We start from the raw sequence: 25,509 nt of genomic DNA on the forward strand, positions 1-25,509 counted from the left end.
TAAGGAGTTTTTGAAAGTGAGACTGAAATCTTGCAGTCCATTCAGAAACAAAACAAAATCCTATTGGTAACTGCAGGACATCCCATGAGAATGGCATAGGAAGGGATGGACTTATTTCTATGGGACCTTGAAGAAGGAGAATTCATTTGATGTACTGTATTTAGGTCATCGCTCGCTGATCAATATTTTCTCAAGACTGCTGAAATTCTCCTATGCTTCTTTGACTGCAACAATCTCAATTAGTGACAGTGAAGAAGCATAACCTTTAAATTACTTGTTACTGAGCCTGATATATGCACAGTACAGGGAAATATGTTTTCAATAAGCCTGATTAGAATTTCAGAAACAAGTGACAGGAGTTAGAGACATGTCACTATAAGCAGGGATAACGGGCCCACCTGAGCTGTCACAACAGGGTCTTGAAGCAGAGAAAACACAAAAGCAGTCAGACTATATCACTAGTTTTCCAGAACCTTGTGCTGCCATTCGATTTTTCCTTTTCTTTCTATTTTCTATCAGTTCACCCTGGAAGACTCCTTTTCTGGCATTTCATTCCAAACCACTGAAATGTGTTCCAAAACCTTTGGTACCAAACTACTGCAATGGATGTTATTTTGTTCTGTACACACTGTCCAATATTTCTTTGGTGTTCATCATTTCAATGATCTTTGTCATCACTGCTGCTAAGTACAAGGTCAATTCATGTTACCGAAGCTAATGTCAATCCGATACCAGCAGCACCAGAAAGCCACTTCCTCTCTCTTTCTATACTACCGTGCAGCTGCAGATCAAATAACATACCTCAGTTGAATACCTCCCCCAAACATACTCAATCATAGTCCAAGGAGTGTGGCTCTGCAGTTGTCTCATATTTCAGATACTCCCTCCATTTTTTAAGCCAATAACCCTTTATGCTTTTCTCCACCGGTTCTTTTTAGAAAACTGAAATGTTTTGACTCCCAAGTTCATTTACATTCAATGGCCCCAGTTTGTTCCCCCTACCCAGATGAATGAAACACACACCCTGTGTTTTAAAAGCTCAGTAACTCAGCTATTGTGGCCAGTCTAGTGTGAAAACAACAGACAATGGTACTGAATGAGCTGCCATAGTAGAAAAGCTTTGGCTTGTTATCTGAGGTATCACGTAAGTTTGTGAGTGACCGTAGATTTCAAATTCCCTGTGACGGTAAAAACTTACCATGACATATCAATGATTTCAACCATGAGGACCAGACAGGTCTGATAAAGTGTGGGCCATAGGTTCTGATGTGTATTAAAATATTAGCATGAAGAGACAAGAAAAATCCCAATGATATCCTAGGAGTTACTGCTACGGGCCCTGCAGCATGTGCATGCTGTCCTATGGGCATGACTGACTGGAGAAATGTGCTCGCTAACTTACTGACTGGAAAGACAATTGCATTTAAATAAAAGTCCCTAGTCTCTGCTACAGAAACTCAAATATACCCTAGTCTGAGCCACAGCTCAGGCAACAAGGTTAACAAACATACAAGTAAATCCTTCAGACTTCTAGTTACTGCACTTCTTTTCACAGTTTTGTTCTTTTGTGGTGTGCACATTTGTATATGTGGGGCCTGATCCTGCTCACGATGGGACTTCTGCCAATGATTTCAGCAGCAGCAGGCCCTTTAATAAAGTTCTTTGAAGAATATAATATTTGGCTCGCTAACGTAGGAAATAAATAGCTGTAACTCTCACACAGAGTGGACTACATTGGTAACATGAGGGTCGATGAGAAGGTGCTGCAAAGCTTTTCCACATACCAAAGTTAGTCCCTGAAAATCTGTTCTGTACTAACAAAGCTGGGTTCACAGTGTGCTAGCTGCGTTCAAGAATAATGAAAAAAAACCAGCACTTTAAATAATGTCAGTCCTGTCATAAGGTTATGTCGGGGGAAAAGGTGTGGCTGGGTGAGTCAGTATGAATCCCAGGCACTATGTGGTTTTACTGCTGCAGTTTCTGTCTATGGATACTAACACAGTCCTTGCTACTGAAGAAGATACTTAAGATGTCAGACACGACTTTCTTCCTCTTCAACTGCTCGGTGAAGACCCGGAATGAATTTTAAAAGCTGCTTTCGGACACTTCCTCTCCTATTTTTCCGTGGGAGTGTTCCAAAAATATTTGAAAAACTGCCTCCATCCCATGAGGGCGACATTGATCCACTGCTAGCCAGACTGATGCTTCTGTTCCTCCTCAGTGAATATTTCCCTACTGCAGTGTCATTGTCCCTTGAAAAGAAGCAATCATCATCTGTGCTCGACTGTCGGCTCAGAGTCTCATGAGCAGAATCCTCAAAAACATAGGTCTGGTAGAAGCTATCCTCACTGTCCACTGTCATTGAACTCAGCTGGCTTTTACAGCTGCTTTCGCTGGAGAATCGGGGCTTAATTGGGAAGGCAGGCCTTGATGAAGCACCACTACCAAATAAATTGGACTCCAATTCCAGGGTGTCAAAGTTGTTGTCATTCACCTCCCCTAAGAAAAAAAAGGTATAAAAGGTATAAAAGCAGTGACATTATACAATGTAAATTACGTAAAAACCAGAGCACAGGAAGTTTGTGTATCAAAGATAATCTACAACTTCACAATCTGAACTTCCCGAAGTGTCATTAGAGAGATATGTTACTGGCAACTGACGCCTACATGTTTGGCTAATTGAAGAGAGCTGCACAAGGCACGTCAACAGTTTTATTTTGTCTCCCCTAGATTTCTCTGTTCTTCCTTACTGTCATGATATCAGCTTTTTTCCAGCCAGGAAGATGGGGAAGAGCCCCATGGATTTATCATGCCAGCTTAGAACATTGATCTATCAAATCCAGTGTCCTGCCTCAGGCAGTGGCCAATTACTGATACTTTAGAGGAAGGTGTATTAGCTGTGTACCTATTGCTTCCCCCTAGATAAACAGAATGAAGGTCATTCCCTGGGTCAGTCAGTAAAGGAAGGGAGGAAAAAGTGTGTAACCAATGCCAACTTCTGTTTTCTAGAATTCATACAAATGACCTTTTGTTCTGCACCAGCCAAGGAGACAGACATCCCCATTCATTAATCCCTGAAACAGTTTTTCCACAAAATGCCCTCATTAACAGGGAAAAAGAAGCCAAATGAAAATCAGACCCAAGCAAACACCTGCTTTCGACTGAGCACACAGAATTTCTGCCGAAGAAGCTGTGACGGTCATGAAACGTATTGTGGTTTCCTAACAGGAAATCAAAACTTACCATGCAGCAAGCGTTGTTCCTGTAATTGCAGCGATCGGAACTCCACCCATTTTTCCTGCAAAGTTTGCTGTGAAGGGTAAATTGTGAATGATGATTAGCACTAACTTTCACAATGTCAAGCTTGTTTAGAGAAATGGTGTATTCAGAAAAACTGCAGCTTAGTTCTAGGAAGCAGGTACTTTCAATAAATTGCATGTTCTCTTACCAGTCGTATTAACAGAGCCTGCTTGAAAATTAGTAAGTTTCTCCCAGAAACAAATTATTCGGTTAATTTTTGTTTGACTTTTGCTGATGCACCTAACACATGCTATTATGGAGTATTATCTGGATTCTCTTATTACCCATAGATATGATAACACTAGTTATTGGAAGTCGGGCTCGCCTCCTACAAGAAGAGAACGCAAAAGTTCAGAGGCATGATACTATAACTACCTGTACCAACAGCATTTGAATACTATCTGCACATCCCATAATAGAAGCAGCATCTTTGAAGCAAAAGCCATAACTGTAGTGCAATAACTGTATAATAATCACTGGCAAGGACAATGAAACTCATTTGCCAAAAGAAAGGCTGGGGGAGAGATTATCTAGTTATTTGGGATAAGAAGATCTTCAGAATTTCCAGCATTGGTTGCTGCATTAAAATTGTCAGTCAACCCACTGTGATGCCAGCATCATGGGCACTGTGGTCTGGATATTGAAAAATGCTCAGCTACCATTTAGTCACCAAATTGAATGACCAGATTTTTCAAAAAAGCTCAGCACATCAGGAGCCTAACACTGATCTCTTCTGGAAATCTGTCCCCAGTCGTGGGTGCTGAGCTCTTGAAAACAAGGCACATGTGCTTCTATAGCTTGTTCTGCCCTGAGCAATGTCCTGATGTCATGGTTAGCAACAGCACTTTCAGTCTGATGCCTATAAAGGATCATCTATCCTGATGTTGCTCAACATTTTTGCTTCCTCCCTGCTGCATGCTTATCTAGACATCTCAAATGCAGTTACAGATTTTAATTAAAACAATAAAACCTGTACCATTTTACTTTAAGGTGGATGCAATAGGGCCATCTGCAATGATGTAAATGAACTCAGTGTACCTATAAATAGGTAGCCAGACATGCCGTTTCCTGATTTACATAGGCAGAAGCTTGATGTTGAATACAAATGCAAATTTTTGCTAATACCACGTGTGTGCAGACATCTGTGTGGACTGTTGTTTCAGGGGCAGTCATATTAGACTACCGCTTCCCTTCTTAATGACTAGAGCTAAGTGGATAACTGCTTTTTGGTTTGGTGGCTGAACCAAAAAAAACCCAAATAAAATTAGTTTCAGGTCGACACAAAACAAACGGAAAAATTTCTTTCTTGCTGCAGTGAAAAACCGTGAGAAAAAAATGTTTGGCAATATTAGCAGCAAGCTTCTAACAAGCACTACTGAACTTTTGCAAATGGTGATTTTCAGAGGCCTATAATTTGGCCAAATCTGGGTGAATTCTCATGAGGGCAGCATGACACCTTTTATTGATTATTCAGAATATCCAAGATTTTCCTTATTCTCATCATCACCACATCAGAGTCCCAGCTATCCCCTAATTATGGTTTCTGGCACCTAATTGAAATTTGGGAGCACTTGGACACTCAAATAAATGATGTGCATCCAACTGTTGCTGCCAAGATCCTAGCTAGACTTCTCTTCAGTTTGTTGGCCCAAAAGTTTAGAACACATCTCTCTAACAATGTGCTTACATGTTCAGTCCCTAGTTCTGTAAAAAGGTTATTTGTACCAATCTGGCAGGTTATGTCAAAAACCAAAACAATTCTTAAACTCTAAATGTGCTTATTCGGTTTGCAGTGTATTTGTAGCCGTTTTGGTCCCAGGATATTAGAGACACAAGATGGCTGAGGTAATAAAAGATATTCCCTCACCCACTTTATCTCTCTAATTCGGTTTATAATGACTCTTTGTACTTGTGGTTACTTATCACATACTTTAGTAGAGTCTCAATTATAGAAGCCTTTTTGGGGACAGATCTTTTATAAACAAAAAATTGGTTTCTTACTATTGTAACCACACTAATATGAAACCAGTGGGCCCAGGCCCACACCCTCTCAATACTTTGATATATGACAACTATTTTGTGAGGTAGTGGTTTTGCACTTCTGGGAAACTATAGTTGATATATTAACCCCCTTCTTGAAAACAGGGCATATAGTTAGAGATGCAGCAGTTTTGCTTTATCAGTGACTTAAGCTTAGAGATGCTGTGGTCTATGCTGTGAGGCCACAGGATGTTCAAAATGACCGGCCCTATTAGCACCATCATGGAGCATTACAATGTGGTCTGCACGGCAGCAAGAGGACTAGCCATTTTGGAAGCAGATAACTGCTTTAATTAAATTCTGAATGAGGGCAGAAAGAGGGGGATGGGGTTAGATTCTGAATCTGGAAGGGGAAAGGAGAGAGAGGAATTTCATATTTAACAAATCCACTTAGCAAGGCTAGAGTTCGGCTGCTAAGAAACAGATTGGGGATATTTTAAATCCATCACTGTAAAGTAAGTAGCTCTGTTCCACCTACTGTTTGTCAAATCAAAATGTACATGGGTATATCACAAAGCACAGTAACTTTATGATGTTTTTCTTAGGCTCAGATGCTTTTCAAAGCTTTTATCAGAGAGAGAGAGAGATCAATTGTCAGGCAGTTTATCCCAGCCTGTACAACTAACAGTAATGGACTCTGTAGCGGTACTAGTGACTGCCGACATAATAATCAACTACTGTGGTCTCATTAATCACAGCAATGAAATGTCTGGCTCCATGACTTGGCTTATTTCTAGTTCTTTCTGGACTAGGTGGTGGTGGCTGCTTGCATACTTAGATGATTTAATCGAAGTTGGGGTTGCCATTCCAACATCAGGGTCATTTGGAGGTCAAACTCAGGTGGTGGCCCCATGTGATGTAAGCAACGTGCTGGGCATGTGTAGTTCCCCTACCTCCCTCTACCTTCCTAAATCTCCCAACACTGAGGGACAGGGCAGAACATGGTAGATTGCATAAAAGCAGCACTGTATATGAAGGAGCTTTGCCTCAGAGCCAGCATTGCAGAGGAGCACCTGGTAAATATTATTATTATTAGAGTAGCTGCATTACATAGCACCCAGAGGTCCCAAAGGAGAGTGAGAGACAGTCCCTGCCTTTATATTCTAAATGAAGACAAAGGAGAAACAGAAGCACAGAGACTTGCCCAAGGAGACACAGCAGGCCAGTGGCAGAACAGGGAACAGAGCCCAGGTCTTCTGACTTCCAGTCCAGTACCCTATCCCCTAGACCATCCTTCCCTGAGAAACCCAAAGAAAGCCCTGTAATTCATTTGGAGATTAGATGTATTTTAATAGTTTTAAACAGGCGCTTTCAACTTACTACTTCTAGGACACTTTAAAAACTTAAATTCTTGACTAAAATTAATCTGTTTAAATTACAAACACTTTAAAGGCCGAGTACTTTCCTTGTAATAAGAGAGTAAGTGGACACCATTGTGGTCTCAGTTACACTAATGTAAATCTGGAACGTCTCCCCTGAAATCATTAGTGTCACTAGTGAGAGGTGAATCAGGACCAGCATTTTTTAAAAGAAAAGAAAAACAGTAAAGAGGATGGGTCAGATTCTGCTCTCAACTACACCAACTCCAGATATGCTGACACTAGTGAATAGTTTGACTACACCAGACAGGTATGTTAATTGGATCAACTTGATGACTTAACTTGTATGCATAGGGTATGTCTACACTGCAATTAAAAACCTGCAGCTGGCCCATGTCAGCTGACTCAGGCTTTCGGGGTATGGGTTTTGGGGCTGTTTAATTGCAGTTTAGATGTTCTCACTCAAGCTGTGGCCTGAGCTCTGGGACCCTCCCACCTCACATGGTTCTAAAGCCCGGGCTGCAGCCTGAACCAGAATGTCTACACTGCAGTTAAACAGCCCCACAGCCGGAGGCCCACAAGTCCAAGTCAGCTGGCACGGGCCACTGCTCAGATCTGCCACGGCTCACTCAGTTGGAGTCAGATGTAAACACACACACACGCATGCTTAAGTTCAGCATGCATTTTTTTGTTTGGTTTTCTGGTTGTTTTTTTTAAACTCTTTATGAATGCCATGTCATGGTACAAAACTGCTGGTGGTATTTGCTAAATACAGATCAAATTAAAAATCATACCAACTCTGTTAATAAAAAATGAATCAAGGTCTGTGTCATAACACCTAGCACTTGCCCATTACTGACACTCACATGGCAGAGATTATTATAGGTTTACAGAAGTAGAAGTAATTCTATCATCTAAATATTTTAGGTGCTTATATGGCCCTTATCACCATAGTAGTTGAGTGTCTTACAAAAGCCTGTGATGTAGGGAAGTGCTATTATCCCCATTTTTCAGGTAGGCAGCTGAGACAGAGACTTGCCCAAGGTACACAGGGTGTCTGTGGCAAAGCAGAATATTGAACCCCAATTCCCCAAGTGGCAAGCTAGTGCCCTAACCACAGTACAGTCCTTCCTCTCAATCAGTCTTGAAAACATCATCCAGCAGCTTTGGGCTATCCTGAGTCAGCAAACATTCCTTAATTCTACTCCTCACACATACTACGTATGAACAATGTCCCAAGCTAGATGACCTTAAGCAGATGATAAAATGAGGGCCTGAGTATTTTGGGGTTCCCCTTGTGGAGAAGCATCGTCTTCACAAAGACTGCCAACACACCTGGTATCCTCGCTGGCAGTAGAACTAGCAAGGTCAAAGACATAGGAAATGAACTAGCCTCTCAGAACTTGAGGCAGGAGGGGTTGATGCATATTGGCAGGGCAATGCGAGATGTTGCATTTCCATTGCCTGTTCCTTCTTTGTCTGCAGAAAAATAGATGACTTCGGTCTTCAAGAAGTCAATCTGGCACTTTTTACACATAACATATTTACATGAGACATACTGCACTTAAAAACCACATATTAAATTACCTTCAATAACTGCAGCTTGGTTTCAAGTTCCATTCTCCTAACAATCCTGGCTCCATTAACAGTCTCTAATCTGTAAAGAACAATTGTTTTCATGGCTGAAATGTACAAAGACCATTTAAGCATGTATGGGTATTACATTACTACTATTAGTTAATGTTTATACTGCAGTAGCACACAGAGGAGTCAGTAGGCACAGTATCAGAGGGGTAGCTGTGTTAGTCTGAATCTGTAAAAAGCAACAGAGGGTCCTGTGGCACCTTTAAGACTAACAGAAGTATTGGGAGCATAAGCTTTCGTGGGTAAGAACCTCACTTCTTCAGATGCAAGAGGCACAGTAAATACCCTGAAGAGCTCACAGTCTAAAAAGCAAGTGGAATATGGAGGGCTGGGGAGAGGGATGTAGTTAGGATATATTATCTCTCTCAAATCAGGTATTTTAAGGAGTGATGTGTTTCCTGTGTTACAGAGGAATCCAGCCACTTTGTAAAATTCCAAACACAGGAGTGTGGAGAAGCAGGAGAGGATGAAGAGAGAGTATTGGGCCAACATCCAAAGAATGGTAAATATAAAAAAGGGGATCCCAGGGCCAATGGGGACAAGGAGGTAAGTGTAACAGTCTTGACTAGTTAGTCTTCCTACAAGTTTTACATCAACAGGCAGTGAGAGAACTAACACTACTTACCACAAAGATCCAAGTGTGTGAGTGTGAGATTGAGGGGGTCTTGTAATGGCCTGGGAATTCTTCCAATGTATCATTCTATAAGTGCCTGTGACAAACAGCTTTGTGCTAATCCACTGCGAGAACCTGCCTACCTCATGCTCAATAATGCTTGCAAGAGTAGGGTGACAAGATGTCCCATTTTTTAAGGGACTGTCCCGTATTTAAGCCCTCCTGCAGGTGTCCCGAGTTTTGCTTAAAAACGGGCAAATTGTCCCATATTTTCTGCCTCCCCTCATCAGTACTTGCAGGTCCTGCTGCTGGCCTGATCCCTGCTTGCCAGCCACCCGCCCACCAGTGGTGAGTGGAGGGGTCCTGTGGCTGACAATGGGTTTGGGTGTGCAAGGCTGGTGGAGGGGGGGGTGAAGCTGCAGCACGTGGGGCTGGTTGCTCCCCGGTGCTCTGTCAGCACAGCCCCCACTGCATGCTGGCTCTCGGCCAGCATGGCCCTGCCCCCTGTTCCATTTCTGGCCGGGGCTGGCTGTGAGCTGTGGCGGCCGGTGAGTGTGGGCAGGTGCCAGGCAGCACCTGGTTATGTATCGCCTGTGCTGCCCACCCATTGGCCCTTTACATGTTCCCCTTCTCACTGTTCTCTCCCTGTTTTGCCCTTCTCCCTTCCCCCCAACCCCTCTGCTCCTCCATATCCCCCCTGGCAGGGCGCGTCCCACTCCTAGCGCTGTGAGGAGAACCAGCCCCTGGTCAGAGCGCTCAGCTCACCAGCAGCCTGGCTGGCAGGCTCCTTCCTTCCCCCACTGTCTCTGGTTGGGCCAGCACCCCAGGAAAGTCCAAGACCCTCCTGCCCTGGGTCCTGCCCACAGGGGGCACGGGGCTGCTCTATAGCCCCTAGGCACCCACCCCTGCTGACCCACCTCTCTGGCCAGGCTGAATGCTGAAGCCCCTTCAGTCAGGTTCCCTGGGCCCTGGTGCACAATGCATCCTTAAGACTTAACCCCTTCCTGCCCACACTATAGCCGGGGGACAGGAGGCGGCTGGGTTATGTCGGTGGCCAGCAGCGGCCTGGAGGTGTTAGCTGCCTTCTGACACTGTGTGGGCAGGAAGGGACAAGCTATTGCCAGCCACTGGGGGTGGAGGAGAGAAGAAGAGATGAGCTCTGCAAAGACACAGGCCAGGTTGTCCCAGCAGCAGGGGCGGAGGAGTTGGTGGGGGGCGGGGGGGAAGAGGGAAGGAAGCAGCTCCCGTCCCTTCCATCCCTCACAGTGCCAAAAGGCTGCTGCTGGCCACATTCTGGTATGAACCCTGGCAGAAATCTGGGGGGGAAGGGGCATGTGACCCTGATTGCCCACAACCCCCCATGTTGCCTCAGGAAGATGTGATGCCAGATATCAGGAGAGGCGAGTCTGTCTCGGGGGCTCAGGTCGGTCGGTCACTCCCTCCCCCCATATGAGAGAGGTATATGGGAGTGTGTGTGCATCACCTCTCCCCATGTGTATGGGGGAGGGGAAGGGTGTGTGTGTCACCCCTCCCTGTGTGAACCCTAAAGTCTTAAAGATAAGAAGAATCCAACTGCTCAGTATTTCTTTTTAACGGGCTCAGTCAACTTGATGTTAATTTGAATGTTTGTACTGCATCATTCTGATTGACTGCCGCGGAACTTACTTGAATACGAGTAATTTTACCAGGTGTCCCATATTCACCATAGGGAAATATGGACACCTTATGCAAGAGCAGGGTTCAATTCTAATTTGGGCAATTACATTCTGCATATTTGATGTGCTATGGTAACGCTGCACTTCTTGTCCTAAACTGTCATGTAGTGCGGCTCTATGATTTTGAACTTGCTACCGTGTTCCTGCCTACAGGCAGAACTGTGGATCTTATTTCATCAGCAGAATTTGATTTAATCCTTTTTGCCTTAGCATCAGAAACAGCAAATGGAGCATCAGGAAACAAGTAAACATTTCTTCTTAGGCTCATAGTGTGAGAAGGAATTAAACTAAAATGTTTGAAAAAACACTTAATTACCTTAAATAATTCCCTGAAGATTTTATCAAGTCCACCATTTGCTTGTGACTAAAACCTTCAGTGCTCACTCCATTGATATTGGCTAGAATATCACCTGGTAAATTTAAATACAAATAAAATGAACATCTCAGGTACACACCATTCTTTCCACAGTCTCTAAAATAAAAACTAAATGATACTGAAATAAATGGGAAAACAAACAAACAGAGCCACAAACCATAGGAAAACATGAATAGTTACCTGTTTGCAGGCCAGAAAGATGGGCAGGACTTTCTTCTTGTATTTTGCAGACATACGTGCATATTTGCAGGGAGCAAGCATTTTGGTGTTGTAATCTACGTGTCTATAAATATCAAATTGACAGTGTTACCAATATTAAAACCTCAAAATCAATGTAAAAAGTTCAATATTGCCTTACAGCTCCATCAGTGCACAGTAAGTGTTCATCTTATTTTCATTTTTTTCTTATTTTTTGTATTGCATAATGTTTTATTACTTTTGTTATTATCATAAATGAGAAGTCAGGAAGCCTGGGACAATAGGAATAGGCTATTTCCTTCTGAAGAGAGAAATGAGTGGAAACAGAAAAACATAATAAATTATCCTTGTTCATTTTATTTACAATATGTGCCATTCCTACACAACATAGTTTTAAACCAAGATGGCTACTAAACAGTAAAAAGAAAAGTTTAGGCCTATTTATACATTAACTGTAGACAAGAACAACTTTCTGGTTCTAGACAACCTGGACATAGATTATTCTCTTGTTTACATTACAACAAGCTACCATCTTGTAGGATCCAGTTATAACAGTGTAGAGTCTGACACAGCCTGGGAACATGGTTTTAAAAATTTTGGACCCATCTATGGTACCATATTTCAAATGTCATTTTAACCATCAGGTAATATTAGATGGGACAAAAGGCTATTATGAGATAACTGAGAAGCAAGGAAAATTGAACCTACTCTTGTCCTAAGTAATTTTTTAAGCGGTAAAAGCTCCGAGTCCCAAGGCACAACATTGTGTCCACACCTGCTCCAAGAAAAAAATAGCTGCCTCTATTTTTTATTTTGAAATGAATATTTATTAAATAATTATAAAAAAAAAATCAAGCAAAATCCATCATCTGTGTCACATGTACTTCGAAAAATAGTCAGACAGGTCATGTAACTGTAAATACCTAATCAAAATCTCGGTTATCTTGCAAAGACATAAGAAATAACCAGTCCTGTTGGTTGCCTGGTAATATCAATATTTAACCACCTCTTCCTACCACAATTCAGGACTGGAGTTGTGCAAAACATTAATAGTGAAACAACAATGATACCACCACTTACAATTACCATGTCCGCTTCAGGAAAAAAATTGACTGTGAAAACTTAACAAACATCACATCTACCATGATCTCTTCACCGCCATACAGTCCCTGAAATCTAACCACCAGACAGTGATCAAACCAGTAGACAAAGGGGACACCATTGTCATGGGCGGCGAATATAATAAGCCAGGGGAGGCTCTCCCATGGCTGCTGGATGCCCAGTTGAGGGAGTTTGGGGGTGGGGGGAGCGGTGGAAGAGAGAGGTTTTGCTTTATTATGCTCCATGTAGGTTCCGGGGCAGCTGAGGAGGTGGTATGTGCTATTCAGCTTCCTGGGTTCATCAGTAATCTTCCTGGACTCCCTGAACTGATGAACCCAGGAAGTTGAGTAGCAAATACTGCCTCCTCAGCCACCCCGGAACCTGCATGGGGCATATGAAAAGCTTCTTCAAATGAAAATGAGAAACATTTCCCTGTGGCTAGGCTGGGGCTCCTCTGGGCAGGTGGAGGGGGCTTGGGGCACCTCCAGGCAGGTGGGGAGGGAGGAAGGCTCAGAGCTTCGGCTAGCCCATGACTCCTCCAGCTGAGGGGGGAGGGCGCTCCAGCTTCTGGCCTGTGCGAGGCTCCTCTAGCCAAGGGGGAGGAGGGGAGGCTCGAGACTCCTCTGAGTGAGTCAGGGTCTCATGGTCCCAGCCGCAGGGGAGGGGCAGGGGGTCTCAGGACTCCGGCGGGGGGGGGGGGGGTGCAGGCGGATGTTAATGAGGCCAACTGACAACTCTCCAACATCCCCTACTATAAAGATCTCAAAGAAGATCCGACACCACACCACAGGACATCATCAAATCCTTCCCCAAACAATTCCAAGAGTAACTCTACAAACTCATTCCCCACAAACTCATCCCAAGGACCTCCTACATGCTTCCCAAGATACAAAAACAAGGGAACACAAGCAGACTCATCCTCTCTGGCCACAGCACTCTTACTGAAGGAATATTGGGACTCATAGGAAACCATCCTCTAACCACTCACCACACAAAGGGCACAACTGACTTCCTTCACAAACTCTGCAACATTAACAACCTCCCTCAGAACACCATCCTCACCACCATGGATGTCACTTCCCTATACACCAACATACCTCACAATGTCAGCATCATCGTCTGCCTCAAAATCTTTACAAGATAATGGACTATCCACCCCAAAGACATCAGCAAACTCATCCATTTCATCCTCACCCATAACAATTTTACATTCAACAACAAACACTTTGTTCAAACCATGGGAACAGCCATGGGTACTAGGATGGTCCCCAATAGGCCAACCTCTTCATGGGCCACTTTGAAGAAGAATTTTTGGACAAACAGCACAAAACCAGTAATATACCTGATATTTTCATCTTTTGTACAGACTGTTTAAACTCCCCTCATAGATTTCCACCACAAATTCAACAACCACCACCCATCCACTAAACTCTCTCTGGAACACTCCCACACTAACATCAACTTTATGGACCACAACAAGCTTTAACAATGGAATCCTACAGACAACCATATACAAGAAACCCACAGATCACCACACCTACCTTCGTAGATCCAGTAACCACCTCAAACACACCAAGAAATCTTATCTACAGCCAGGCATTCAGATACAACAAAGTATGCTCTGAGGAGAAAGCCCAGGATATACACTTTAACACACTTAAAACCGTCTTCACCAAACAAGGACACTCCACCAGACAAGTAGATCACATCATGGAACAGGCCACCCAAATGTCCCAAGAGAACCTGCTTCAATACAGAAATAAAACCCTCTCTGACCAAATACCCCTACTTGTCACCTGCAACCCTACGCTGGAACCCAACCGGGGTATCATCAAACAATTACAACCTATACACAATGGGGACCCCATCCTGAAAGAAATATTTCCTGACCCTCTACTTCTGGCCTTCAAACAACACCCTCTTCAAGCTCATCATCAGAAGCAATTTCCCCACAGACCAGGACACACCAATTCAAAGAGACACCAGACCCCGCCAGAACAACAAATGCAAAACCTGCAGGCATATCTCCACTGCTGTGATGATCAACAGTCCCCACAACACACCTTTCAAGACCCATGGGTCCTACACATGCCTATCACAACATGTGGTGTGCCTCATCCAGTGCAATAAATGCACCAATAACAATGTGCGTTAAACCAGACAATCAATACGCTCTCAAATGAACTCACCCAGGAAAATGATAAAACACCCTATCACTTGTGCATGAACACTTTTCACAAAGCGATCACTCTATATCTGACCTATCAGTCCTCATTTTCAAAGGAAACCTGCACAACACTTTCACAAGGGAACTTAAATTCATAATCCTGCTAGACAATAACAATCATGAACTGAACAGAGGCGCTGGATTTGTGGCTCATTACAACAATCTGTAACCTACTAACCCCCTCTTTTTGTCCTATGACTCAGAGGTGTTAACGGGCCACTTTGTCTTGAATGATCACTTACAATACTGTATGTGCTAACTCCTTATGCTAAACAATGTGTTCCACTTTGCATTTAGCTGTCACACTCAGACAGTGCTTAATTTGTAATGAAAGAGGTACCAGGACTCATGCAATTAGGTATTAAAGCTTAAGCAATTTTTTTACATTCATAACTGATGCCGCAAGCCCAGAGGTGCTGGGGCTATGAACTGCCAAGTCTAGCCCTGGCACAAATTAAGCACTGCACTCAGTCTCAGAGTACCTGTCTCAGACCTGAAGAGGAGTTCTGTGTGAAACTAAGACAGCCAAAACCCACACAATTCTGAGTTTCGTTACAACCCTAAAATCCTCGGCAGGTTCACAAATTTTTCCAATCACAACATGGATCAAATGGTGAGCAAACCTGGCATGAGTTTCTAGCAAACCTGGGCTTATTTACTTATTCACGAAGAAACTATGCAACTCAGTGATTTCAACATTAGGCACAACTTATTGCTTTCAGCTAAATCCAATATTCCAAGTGAAACTCGGGGGTTTCAGAATCACACCAGTACATGCCATTTAACATTGTCCTACCAGACTGAAAGTTTATACTAGCCTGAGAAATATTATCTAGCTATTTAGGCCTCAATCTTGCACACACATGTATGTACATTAGTAACTTTTTAGACACATGCATGGTCCCATTACAACAATACTGATTGCCGTAATCTGATTACAACAGACTGAGACCATAAATGGGAAGTACTGGTAGAATCGTTCAAATGGGCAGAAACTTTCAAATGCAAAATTTTCACTGTAATTCTCATAAACCACCTGCAAATGGTAGCATAGAGATTCATATAGTCCTATTCGGGGATGCCTAAACTCACACTTGATCTTAGCCAAAAGGAAAGCTAAATCATCCTGTAATAATGAAATAGAATATCAAGGTTGGAAAGGACCTCAGGAGGTCATCTAGTCCAACCCTCTGCTCAAAGCAGGACCAATCCCCAGACAGATTTTTGCCCCAGATCACTAAGTAGCCCCCTCAAGGATTGAACTCACAACCCTGGGTTTAGCAGGCCAATGCTCAAACCGCTGAGCTATCCCACATAATCACATCTACACAATGTAAAGACTTCAGGCCAGATTTTTTTTAAAAAGATGCTTAGGTGTTGCTCCAGTCAGTGTTGCAAAGCCTAAGAATATGTCCACACTGTAGCTGGAGATGTAATTTCCAGTTCAGGCAGAAAACCCCATGCTAGCTCTAATCAAGCTATCGCACTAAAAGCGTAGCTGTGGTGGCAGGATGGACAAGCCACCCTGAGTACAATTCCATCTGACACCCTGGGTATGTAGTCAGGGCGGCTAGTCTATCCTGCGGCTCATGCCACCACAGCTACACTTTTATTTTTAGCATGGTAGTTTAATCAGAGCTAGTTCTAGCAAGGGTGTGTCTACCTGAGCTGGAAGTTACACCTCCAGCTCAAGTTCAGACATACCCTAGCTGACATAGGAGCAGGGGTGCTGGGACAGTGGGGGCAGGGGGTCATGGCCCCATCACTTTTTACTGGCTGTAAAGGCGAGCCAAAGAGGGAGGGAACAGAGAGGAGCAAGCATGGGGTGGGGCCTCGGGGGAAGGGGCAGCATGGGGGAGGGCCACGGTTCGGGTGCCAGTGGTCCTTCCACACACACTTGTAGGGAGCTTCCACCGCCACTGCTTAGGAGCCTAAGTCTCGTGTGCAGAAGTGATTTAGGCTTTTAGGAGCCTACGTCTTATTGAAAGTCAATAGGATTTAGGCTTCCTAAGAGCCTAAATCAATTCTGAAAATGGGACTTAGGTGGTGCAATGGCAAGTGAAGTAACACCTAAATACCTTCAAAATCTGGAGCTAAATCAACCTATTTCAATACCAAACAGATACTGGCTTTTTATAGACCAGGCTATCAAGTGAGAGGCTCACAGACAATGTACATTCAGGAAGATATGCCAAGAATAATTATTTTTAATCTGAATGCCACAAATAATGAAAACCTGCCCTGTCAATTCATACAAAAGCTCAGTAATTGACTCAATTATCTTCACTTCTAAAAGCTCTCCACTATTCCTGACCCGAATACTTACACACTCATTAGTCACAGAACTAAATCAGAAAAAGTTCTGCTTCTCCTAATACACTAATTTGGCTGAAAAAATTATTTATTCTCTGTGCATAAATATGGGAAATGCTTCAAAGATGTACAACAACAGCACTGTAAATAAATGGGTGGTTTCATTCCTATGTATTGCAAGTGGGGAACCAAATCCTTATGTTCTCAAATAAGCCTAAATGCTTGATGCTTCCTTGAGAACATTTCTAAATTTATTATTTATATACTCTGCTAAATATCTATCTTATTTATCTCACACCGTTAACATCAGTGATGTATTTTAAAGCTACAACCATGCCACCCACAGTAATTATGCAAAATGATAAATGGACGCAGATAAAGACTACCAGTATATAAACAAATACTGTACACGTGTGTGTGTATAGATTAGAAATACAGTATGAGGAGGTTTTCTGTGATACTTGTATTAGACAACTGCCCTCAAAATTGCATCAGTTTTGTTTTCTAGTGATCCAGATCAAAGTATTAAAGTAGTCAGCTGAAAGAGGAATAGCAAAGATTTATATCTCCCAAAATTTATAAGAAATCTGCAAAGGCCTGCCCCTGCAATCCTAGATGACCTCTGTGAGTAAACCTTACAGGATCAAGCTCTCAACTTATTATGAACCATAAGTAATTTTATTTTATTTTTATTATTTAATGTATTTATATTGACTATTGTATGTGTGTCCTTCTATATATAATATATATTATATGTTATATATATATATATTATATGTATGTATGTGTGTGTGTGTATATATAAATATATATATATATATATACACACACACAAACACACACACACACACAGTTATTTTTAAGTAAATTGCATGAAAAGTAAAATAGTTGAACTTAGTATGCTCATTATTATTATTTTAAAAATTCTTAATGTAGTTCCTCTATACACTTACTTCTAAAAATATATCTACTTAAAGTTTAAAAAGAGATTTTAAAAAGACAGTACAGTGTTTTCAGAAGAGAGCATGTGTGTGTTATTTTCCCATAATGGATCAAATATTTATATTTGATACTTGTTCTTTATCCCTTCCAAGTTTGCACTGAACTCTGTATAAAGGACATTTTGCTGTTTCCCCTCAATGTCCATAAGGAAATCCCATACAAGTTAGATACACACATTGAGGCTATAGAGAAGCGATCCCTGAGTTGGGTAACATAAGTGTCTAGAATACTTATATAGCAGCATTAAGCTAAAGAACTTTAAAACTATTAATTCTCACAACATCTCTATGAGGCAGGTAAGCACCATCGTTACCCATTTTTCAGATGGGTAAACTTAGGCCAACGTAAGCACTGCACTTGTCTAAAGTTACTCAAGAAGTTAGTGACGGGGGTGGGAATTGATATCAGGAGTCCTCTTGCTTTCTAACCCTCTATTCTAATCAGCTGACAACACCCCTTGCTTTTGGCAACAAGAAGCATATTGTGGATTCAGAAGGAGGATTAAAACAACCATGTCATGGAATAGGAAGAGCCATGGAAGTTGAGGGTATCTGGATCTAGCGTTTTGTTTTGGCCCATAATAAAGATAAGGCCACCTACAAATGTGGGATCTGGATTCAGATCCGAATCTCTTTGAAGTTCAGGTGTAATGGCTGGTGATCAGAAGATTTGGTCTGTGTCCTTCTCTATTTGTAAACCCTTTGAAATCCATCACATTCCGGGTCCATCACTTCAATTCGTCATGAACACAGACCTATAATAGTCAGTGAATTAGATAATCTATATTCACAGTGCTGAAGACTCACCTCAATTTCAAATCCAAATGTTTCATTATCTTCTTTGACAATAGCAAGAAGCCGTCTGTAAGAAAAATACATAAATCTGCATATAAAGAACACAGCACCCTATTTGGGGGGTTTATTTATTACTAAGAAATGCAAAATGCCGCTATTTATCCAACTGTGACATATCAGCCCTATCAACAGTCTGGATTCATGGCATGCACATTTACAGACAGTCATAAATCTTAGGAGCCCTTCCTCTCAATATTCAAATTACTTTTTAAACCCACCTGCTCTACACTGCTTGCTAGCTACTGTGTGCGAATGAACCACCATTCTCTGTCTGGTATCTGTGCTGTACCTACTCTTTGCGGTTAGATTGTAAGCTCTTCAGGGAATGGCTTTTATTTCATTTTCTGTTTTATATTTTTACTATCCATACATCTATAGCACAATATAAATCAGAGCAAGTATTATAGTAAAAAGCAAATCTCTTTACCTTTGTGGCTCAGAAGAGTCACTTAAGGAACTTGATCTGGTTAAAGCAAGCTGGAAACAGAAATAAAGTTTGCCATTGTCAATATGTCCATATATTTAACTTTACATATACAATGAATAAAATCAACAAGTTAACAGAAAACTACACCCTGTATCCTACGGGAGGACAGAAGGTGTTACTGCTGCCTAACCTCCCTCCGTGTTCCCACTGGTGTAGGAGCAGGTGCAGAGTGATTAGGGGATGTGCTAAATCAGGGCATCTCACATACACTCTCTCCAGCCATTCCTGGCCACCTTTGGGATTGCATTGGCTGCACGCAGGTCCCTCAGTAGAGGAGAGAGTTTGTAGCCACTTTGCAACCTCTCCGCAGCAGTTTTCATCTTGTGGGTGCTGTACCTTAGGTAATGCCTAAAAAAACAATATAAGCCTGAGATGAATCTAGTCCTAAAACTATATTGGGTAAGGGAAGACCAGAATAGAGAGATCCCGTTCAAGGTCTTGGTACCACCATCCAATGGTTGGCACTTGGGTGGTCTGTTAGTCATGCATTAATTCAACAGCAAGGTTCAGTATTCTCCATAGATCTGTTGTAAATAAAATCCCTCTGATCTTCCATACCATTCCCAGTCTCTGTGTCATTTCCAAATGGAATGATGAGGGAAGAGACATGTCTCTGGGAAGTTTGGTAGATTACATAGTACTGTACCAGTCAATAACAAAGGCACTTCTGACGCTACATCCCTCAGTAATAAACACACAGTGGCAAGTGGGAGCGGGTCAAACAGAAGAGAGAAGAGATTTCATTTTGTTAAGCCGTCTCTAGGTCCATAGCGATGGAGCTGAATTACAGAAAGGTAAACTATAAACAAACTGGATTTAATTTGAAATAAAAGTTTTAATTAAAACAGTAAATCTGATCAACCTGATGAAAATGACAACTGTAGAACCTCAGTTTTAGAAGCTAAATATAAGATTGCAAACCAATTTCCATTCCTCTTCAAATCCATTTTTTTAAAGCTGGCTGGCTACTTCTAATTAATAACTGTCAATATATAAACCTGTCTGTTTTCTAGGGCTGACTTACCATTTCATGTGTAACACTCAGTGCTTTTACAGGTCATTCATCATACATTGTTTCAGTATTGTTATGATACAGAAAGTCACCGGTAGGAGAAACATTTCCAAATGGGTGTGAAAGTCACTTAATATGATCTTTCCAGACTCTCTGATACAAAGTGGAAATACGCAGTTTCTGAATCTAACATGTGAAAACATTTTGGACATGATATACCCTTATGTGACTCCAGTGTTATGCCACTTTAAAATCTGCAATAGTCCTCCACAGGAAATCTGCAATGAATCAAGCCTTATTTAAAAAACTCTCCAATATCTGTATAGCCAAATGTCAGGCATGAACCTGCTGCTGATAGGATAAAGATGAAACCCATTGATATATTGTGTTACCACTGGCCAATGGAAGCATGAGGTAACTCACAGCACACTTTTGTACTGGAAATGGCCACCTAGTACCTTTGTGATCAGCTTTCAAAAGTTCGGGAACCGGTGCCCTTAACACCAAAGCCCTGGAGGGGTATGTAACTTGGTTAAGCGATGACTAGTATACCTGCTGAAGAGTTTGAAGGCTGTAAACATAATGGAAGGGATTGTTTAGGGTATTGAAAGCAGTTGTAATTAAAAGTAATGGGCTGAGACTATGAAGAGGGAAAATTTAAGCTGAATAATAAGAAAATATTTTTGAGAGTGAGACTGGTTCGACTGTGGATTCCACCCCCCATCACTCCACCCCCCAATTGAAGTGCTGGGAGTTTAATTGCTTGGGACATTTTAATCTGGAAAGGACAATAGACCATACTCTGTAGGGGGAAACCCTGCACTGGTTGAGTAGCTGAAGTGTTTCCTATGATTCTAGAACCTGTTTTGCATAATGTAGGAATGCCATGTGACAGTATTTTGTGGAACTTTCAGATAGGAGGAATGACTCTTAATGTTCACTGATAGGGCTTTGGAACAGAGCCTGGAGCTGGAGTGCGGAGCAGCTCCAGAGCAGTGAAGCTGCAGGTTTTTGCCTGGAGCTGGAGCAGAGTTGGAGCACAGCTCCAAAGCCCTGACTGATATTGTGGAAATTATACTGCTGTGCACTATGGAAAATGTACAACCTGATCAAAGTCTGAGCTGTGCAGGTCTGAACACCCGCTCTCTGCAATCAGGCACAGCCTAGCCTACACATGGCCAGAATCCAAAGGCCCCAGACATGCTATCTTACTAGGGGGTTGTAGGTGTATCACAAATGCATTATTTGGAATGATGTTGGGAGCCATATAATATACATGAATCATGCAGTGTGTTTTTCAAAACATTTGGGAACCCTTCCAAATGCAGTCTGAAATATGTGGAGCTCCAAGCCCAGTAAAGGGCATGGGCAGGGCTGGTTCTAGGGGCAGGAGAGCAAGGCAGTCATCTTCCAGGGCATGTTGAACTGCTGCGCCACTCAGTTCTTATTTTCTTTTCCTCTAAGGGTGGCAGGGGGGCAGGGGCTAAAAATATTTTCCATCCTGTCCAGCAAAATGGGTAGGGCTTCTCCTGGGGTAGGTAGTTCTAATCAGAGTTAATATTTTTATCGTGCCAACAGTGTATTTTAATAGCACAAATACTTTTTACACGTCTCTGGCACCTTCCAGCAGAGGACTTGAAAGCATTTTACAAACATTAATACTTAACACCCTGTGAAAAGAAGAAGAGCTCTGTGTAAGCTCAAAAGTGTGTCTCTCTCACCAACACAAGTTGGTCCAGTAAAAGATATTACCTCACCCACCATATCTCACCCCATGAGAAACTCAAGTAGAATGATCCCTGTTTTACAAATGGGGAAACTGAGGCAAAGATAATTAATTGACCAAGATCACACAAGAACCAGCTGAACCACCAGCAGGACTCAAATCTTTTTGACTCCCACTCTTGTGCCTTTACCACAAAGCCACTCTTATCTCTGCCAGCATTCATCCACGAGTAGCCAAATGGGCCTATTACCTTCTCCGCTGACACCAATGAGAAATAGAGATACATCAAAAGAACAGACCACCTGGGCTGGGATTCAGAGGCCCTCAGTTTTGGCCTAACTCTGCTCCCATTGAAGTCGATTTTCCATCGTCTTCAATTGGAGTAGAATTAGGCCAATGCGGAGCACTTTTGGAAACCCCACAATAGGAGTATTGCACCCACACAGCGGTACTTCCGGGAGTGCTGTGATAGCAAAGGAAATGCTGATTTGCTAATGCTAATTCCAGCATTTCTAAAAGCAGATCTAAGTTTCACCGGGAGTTATTGGGGTGACTAAATCCCCATGTGTGAGCAGGTATAGGAGTGTCTGTGTGACACCACTCGTTAGAGGAATACTCTTATCTCCATGCACGGTGGAGTCCAACAGCATACACACATTCACGAGGCCAGAAAACCATAACTTGATATTTCAGGCAAATAGAAAAGTATTTAAGAAATCAGGAAGAATTCTGAAAAGGGCTAACATTAATTTTAAGCAAAGATTCTTGCCAAAATGTAGATTACAAATGAGGAACTACTGGCCTGTATCACAAAAATGTCTATGGACTGCAAGTTAACATAATAAAACATATGACAGACTTCAGAGGGATAAAACTGTGCCTCATCATAAAACAACCATCTCTGTACAAATCTTATTTCAGAAACATGTATTTGTTTTTGGGGAGGAGTGTTAGATGTAGGTTGTTTGTGAGAGTTAAATATGCACATAACTTTAAACTGATCTACTTCTCTAAAGTATCCATCAGATATGTAATTCTTTGCATAGGGTGGTTCTCATAGCAAATACATGTGTTGCAATTTATTTTTAACAAACATGGTCACGTCACAACCGTTACTGTAGATGTTCTCTCTAAATCAGGCATGATTGCCATAGAAAACTGTGCCTATCACAATCATCAACAGCATTCCACAGAAATATATTAATCTGTCTAGTTCTGGTTCTGCTTTATCTTCTCCAGGATTGTACAAAGAGAAGGATTAAGCGCAGTTATATTGTTATACAAAGTGATTGCTTAAGTGCACAATCAGTATGCACATATTCTTTGATAATTTCTGTTAATGTGTTTTATGTACTTTCAATTTAGACTGCTTTACATTCGATTGTTAGATACATCCTATAAGTGCTTATTTGCCAATTCAAAGCATTAGCAAGAATAGAAACGGGCTTTCTTAAAAGTCAATTACAAACAGAAATCTGTCATGCTCTGAAAGAAAAAGAAAGAAAAGCAAAGAATATTGTATTGAGAAACAATTCAAATCAGAATCACTTCTAGCAAAATACTTCAAACCAGATGGACACAACTAATGAGAGGTGCTTTCAATCATAGATGTGGAAGGCAGTTCATGAGGGAACCAAAAGCCCAAATACTGGAGCAAAGTAAATTAAACTATCAGAAACACCCAGAAATCAAGAGAGTCTTCTCAACACAGCTGTAAACAGAACAAACCCTAATGCAGTACAGCTAGGGACTTAGCTGCAAAAGAACTTTATGTTCCGAGTTGCCCTAGAAACTTACCATATTAGTGTTTCGTTTTAAAGGTTTTAATCACAATCCAAGAAAACAAATTCCCCTTGGTGTAATTCCACTAACTGTATTAAAGTTAAACCAAGGTTGAATGTGGCCTGCTACATTCTACAACAAACCTTTAAAAATCACATGTTGATAACCTTGTAGCTTACACTTAGAAATAAAAAAAAATAATTGTTTCTCTGTGTTTTTTATTTTTATCTGTCCTGCAAAAACTGGACCTTCCACAATGTCAAAACCTGAAAACATACCTGTTTGCGTCCCCTTGGTAACGTTCCCACTGTGTTTGCCAGACTCTGAATTCTTCTATTATCCATCTGGGGACTGCACATTGGATCCAAGTAAGGTGTGTAACTTGGACTAACGCAGTAGCCCACAAAATTGGCATTCCGGTTTTGCTGAATGAGCTTTCTTAAGGACATGTTGGACGAAGGGCACTTAGACTGGCATTGCTAAAGAACATTGGTTGGCTGAGGAAACTAAAACTATAACCTCCTCTGCACGCAATCAAAAGTAGCAAACAGAAAGAGCCCATGTGACTTGTGGTTTAGGTGCATGTTACATAAATCACTTCTTGCAGATCGCCAACATTACTCAATGTTTTTTTAAGCTCATGGGAGAGCTAGGAGATGCGTTTTGCAATTAAAGAAATCTGCTTGTTTTTCCACTCCTGGATACAAGCAGAACTCACATCATGCAGTTTTTATGTTCTGTGATGGTTTGTGTTTAAAAGACCATCTTGCTTTAAAAAGGTCCCTGAATTTAACATTCATTCTTACATTTGCTCCATGTCCCTTCATATCCCTCAAATTATCATTGACATAAAAAAATAATGTTTTTGCAAATAATGACTTCAGTGACGATTTAGGGACATCAGAAAGAATTAAAAGGACTTGTCGGAAAGTATTCACTGCAAGAAAGCACTATTCCTGAACAGTGATGCTCTTAAAAGAGAAATTGCATTTTGCTATTAATTATCAATTCTGTTCCAAAAAGAAAAAATTATGTAATTCCAGGCAAGCAGGAAGGCGATACCAGGCAACCCATAGACAGAGCCATGAGGGGAGGAGGAGCATGCCAGTCAGTTCACAGTCAGAGAGGGCCATGGCATGAGGATAAAGTTAGGTATTTCACAGCTCATGGTCAGTTTGCTGGTAGGTTGGGCCTCAGAAGGATGGTGACACCAGGCAAGCCACAGACAGACAAGGAAGTCAGAAAACTGTTCCAAATTGGTCCCCCAACAAGTGGACTCAAATGGACAGGCAGCACTATAGCTGATAAAGGCACTCCAGAGGTCCCAGAGGCAGAGGTGCTGGAACAATTTGTATAGTGGGGATGCTGAGAGCCAGTGGACCAATTTATACACCCAGTATATGATGGAAACCACTTCAAGCCATGGGGTGTAACAGCAACACCAACACCCCTAGTTTCAGCACCTCTGAGGAGGCTCTACCACATATATCACACATCAGTCTGTCACTACATACACTGCATACTCACCAGATATTGAGCACCGTATTGCAAACAATGGCTCAGACTCTCTCCCCTGATACAAAAGGGCACGATACAGGTTGTATGTGGCCAGATAGAGAGGATCTCTCAGCTAGTGTAAAGTCAGAGCAGGACTGGGACCACCATTCACTTGTACATAGGCCGCCACACAGATGGTTGATTTTTGTAAATATCCATAGCTTGAAGATGGGATTTTATAACTGGTTCCTTTTCCTTGCACATTTTCGCTGGTATTGTTTCCATTTGCTGCTGGGACGTGTG

The 25,509-nt window shown here is 42.0% G+C and overlaps 1 protein-coding gene across 2 annotated transcripts; it reads right to left on the reverse strand.

Annotated features, from left to right (window-relative positions):
- Nucleotides 1-1,247: 1,247 nt before the first annotated feature.
- CYTIP (cytohesin 1 interacting protein) lies at nt 1,248-24,229 on the reverse strand. 2 transcript variants are annotated; one of them, XM_034786349.1, is made up of 8 exons: nt 23,988-24,229; nt 19,130-19,179; nt 18,655-18,709; nt 11,188-11,290; nt 10,948-11,041; nt 8,247-8,316; nt 3,244-3,310; nt 1,248-2,499 (listed from the first exon to the last, which is right to left on the reverse strand). In XM_034786349.1, exons 1-8 carry the CDS (start codon nt 24,156-24,158, stop codon nt 2,033-2,035), a joined length of 1,077 nt encoding a protein of 358 aa, XP_034642240.1. In that variant the 5' UTR covers nt 24,159-24,229; the 3' UTR covers nt 1,248-2,032. The 2 variants fall into 2 exon arrangements, with proteins under 2 accessions (XP_034642240.1, XP_034642241.1); XM_034786350.1 differs by lacking the exons at nt 18,655-18,709; nt 19,130-19,179.
- Between the last annotated feature and the right edge of the window lie 1,280 nt (nt 24,230-25,509).

The sequence above is a fragment of the Trachemys scripta genome, chromosome 11 (genome assembly GCF_013100865.1).
Source record: "Trachemys scripta elegans isolate TJP31775 chromosome 11, CAS_Tse_1.0, whole genome shotgun sequence".
Taxonomy (NCBI): Eukaryota; Metazoa; Chordata; order Testudines; family Emydidae; genus Trachemys; species Trachemys scripta.

Bases quoted from the DNA above. Each gene is read 5' to 3' on its own strand.
- CYTIP (XM_034786349.1), bottom strand. From the start codon at position 24,158: ATGTCCTTAAGAAAGCTCATTCAGCAAAACCGGAATGCCAATTTTGTG. The intron at 3,311-8,246 runs GTAATTTAATAT...TACCCTTCACAG, and splicing joins CCAAGCTGCAGTTATTGAAG to CAAACTTTGCAGGAAAAATG. The intron at 2,500-3,243 runs GTAAGTTTTGAT...TTTTTTTCTTAG, and splicing joins GGAACAACGCTTGCTGCATG to GGGAGGTGAATGACAACAAC.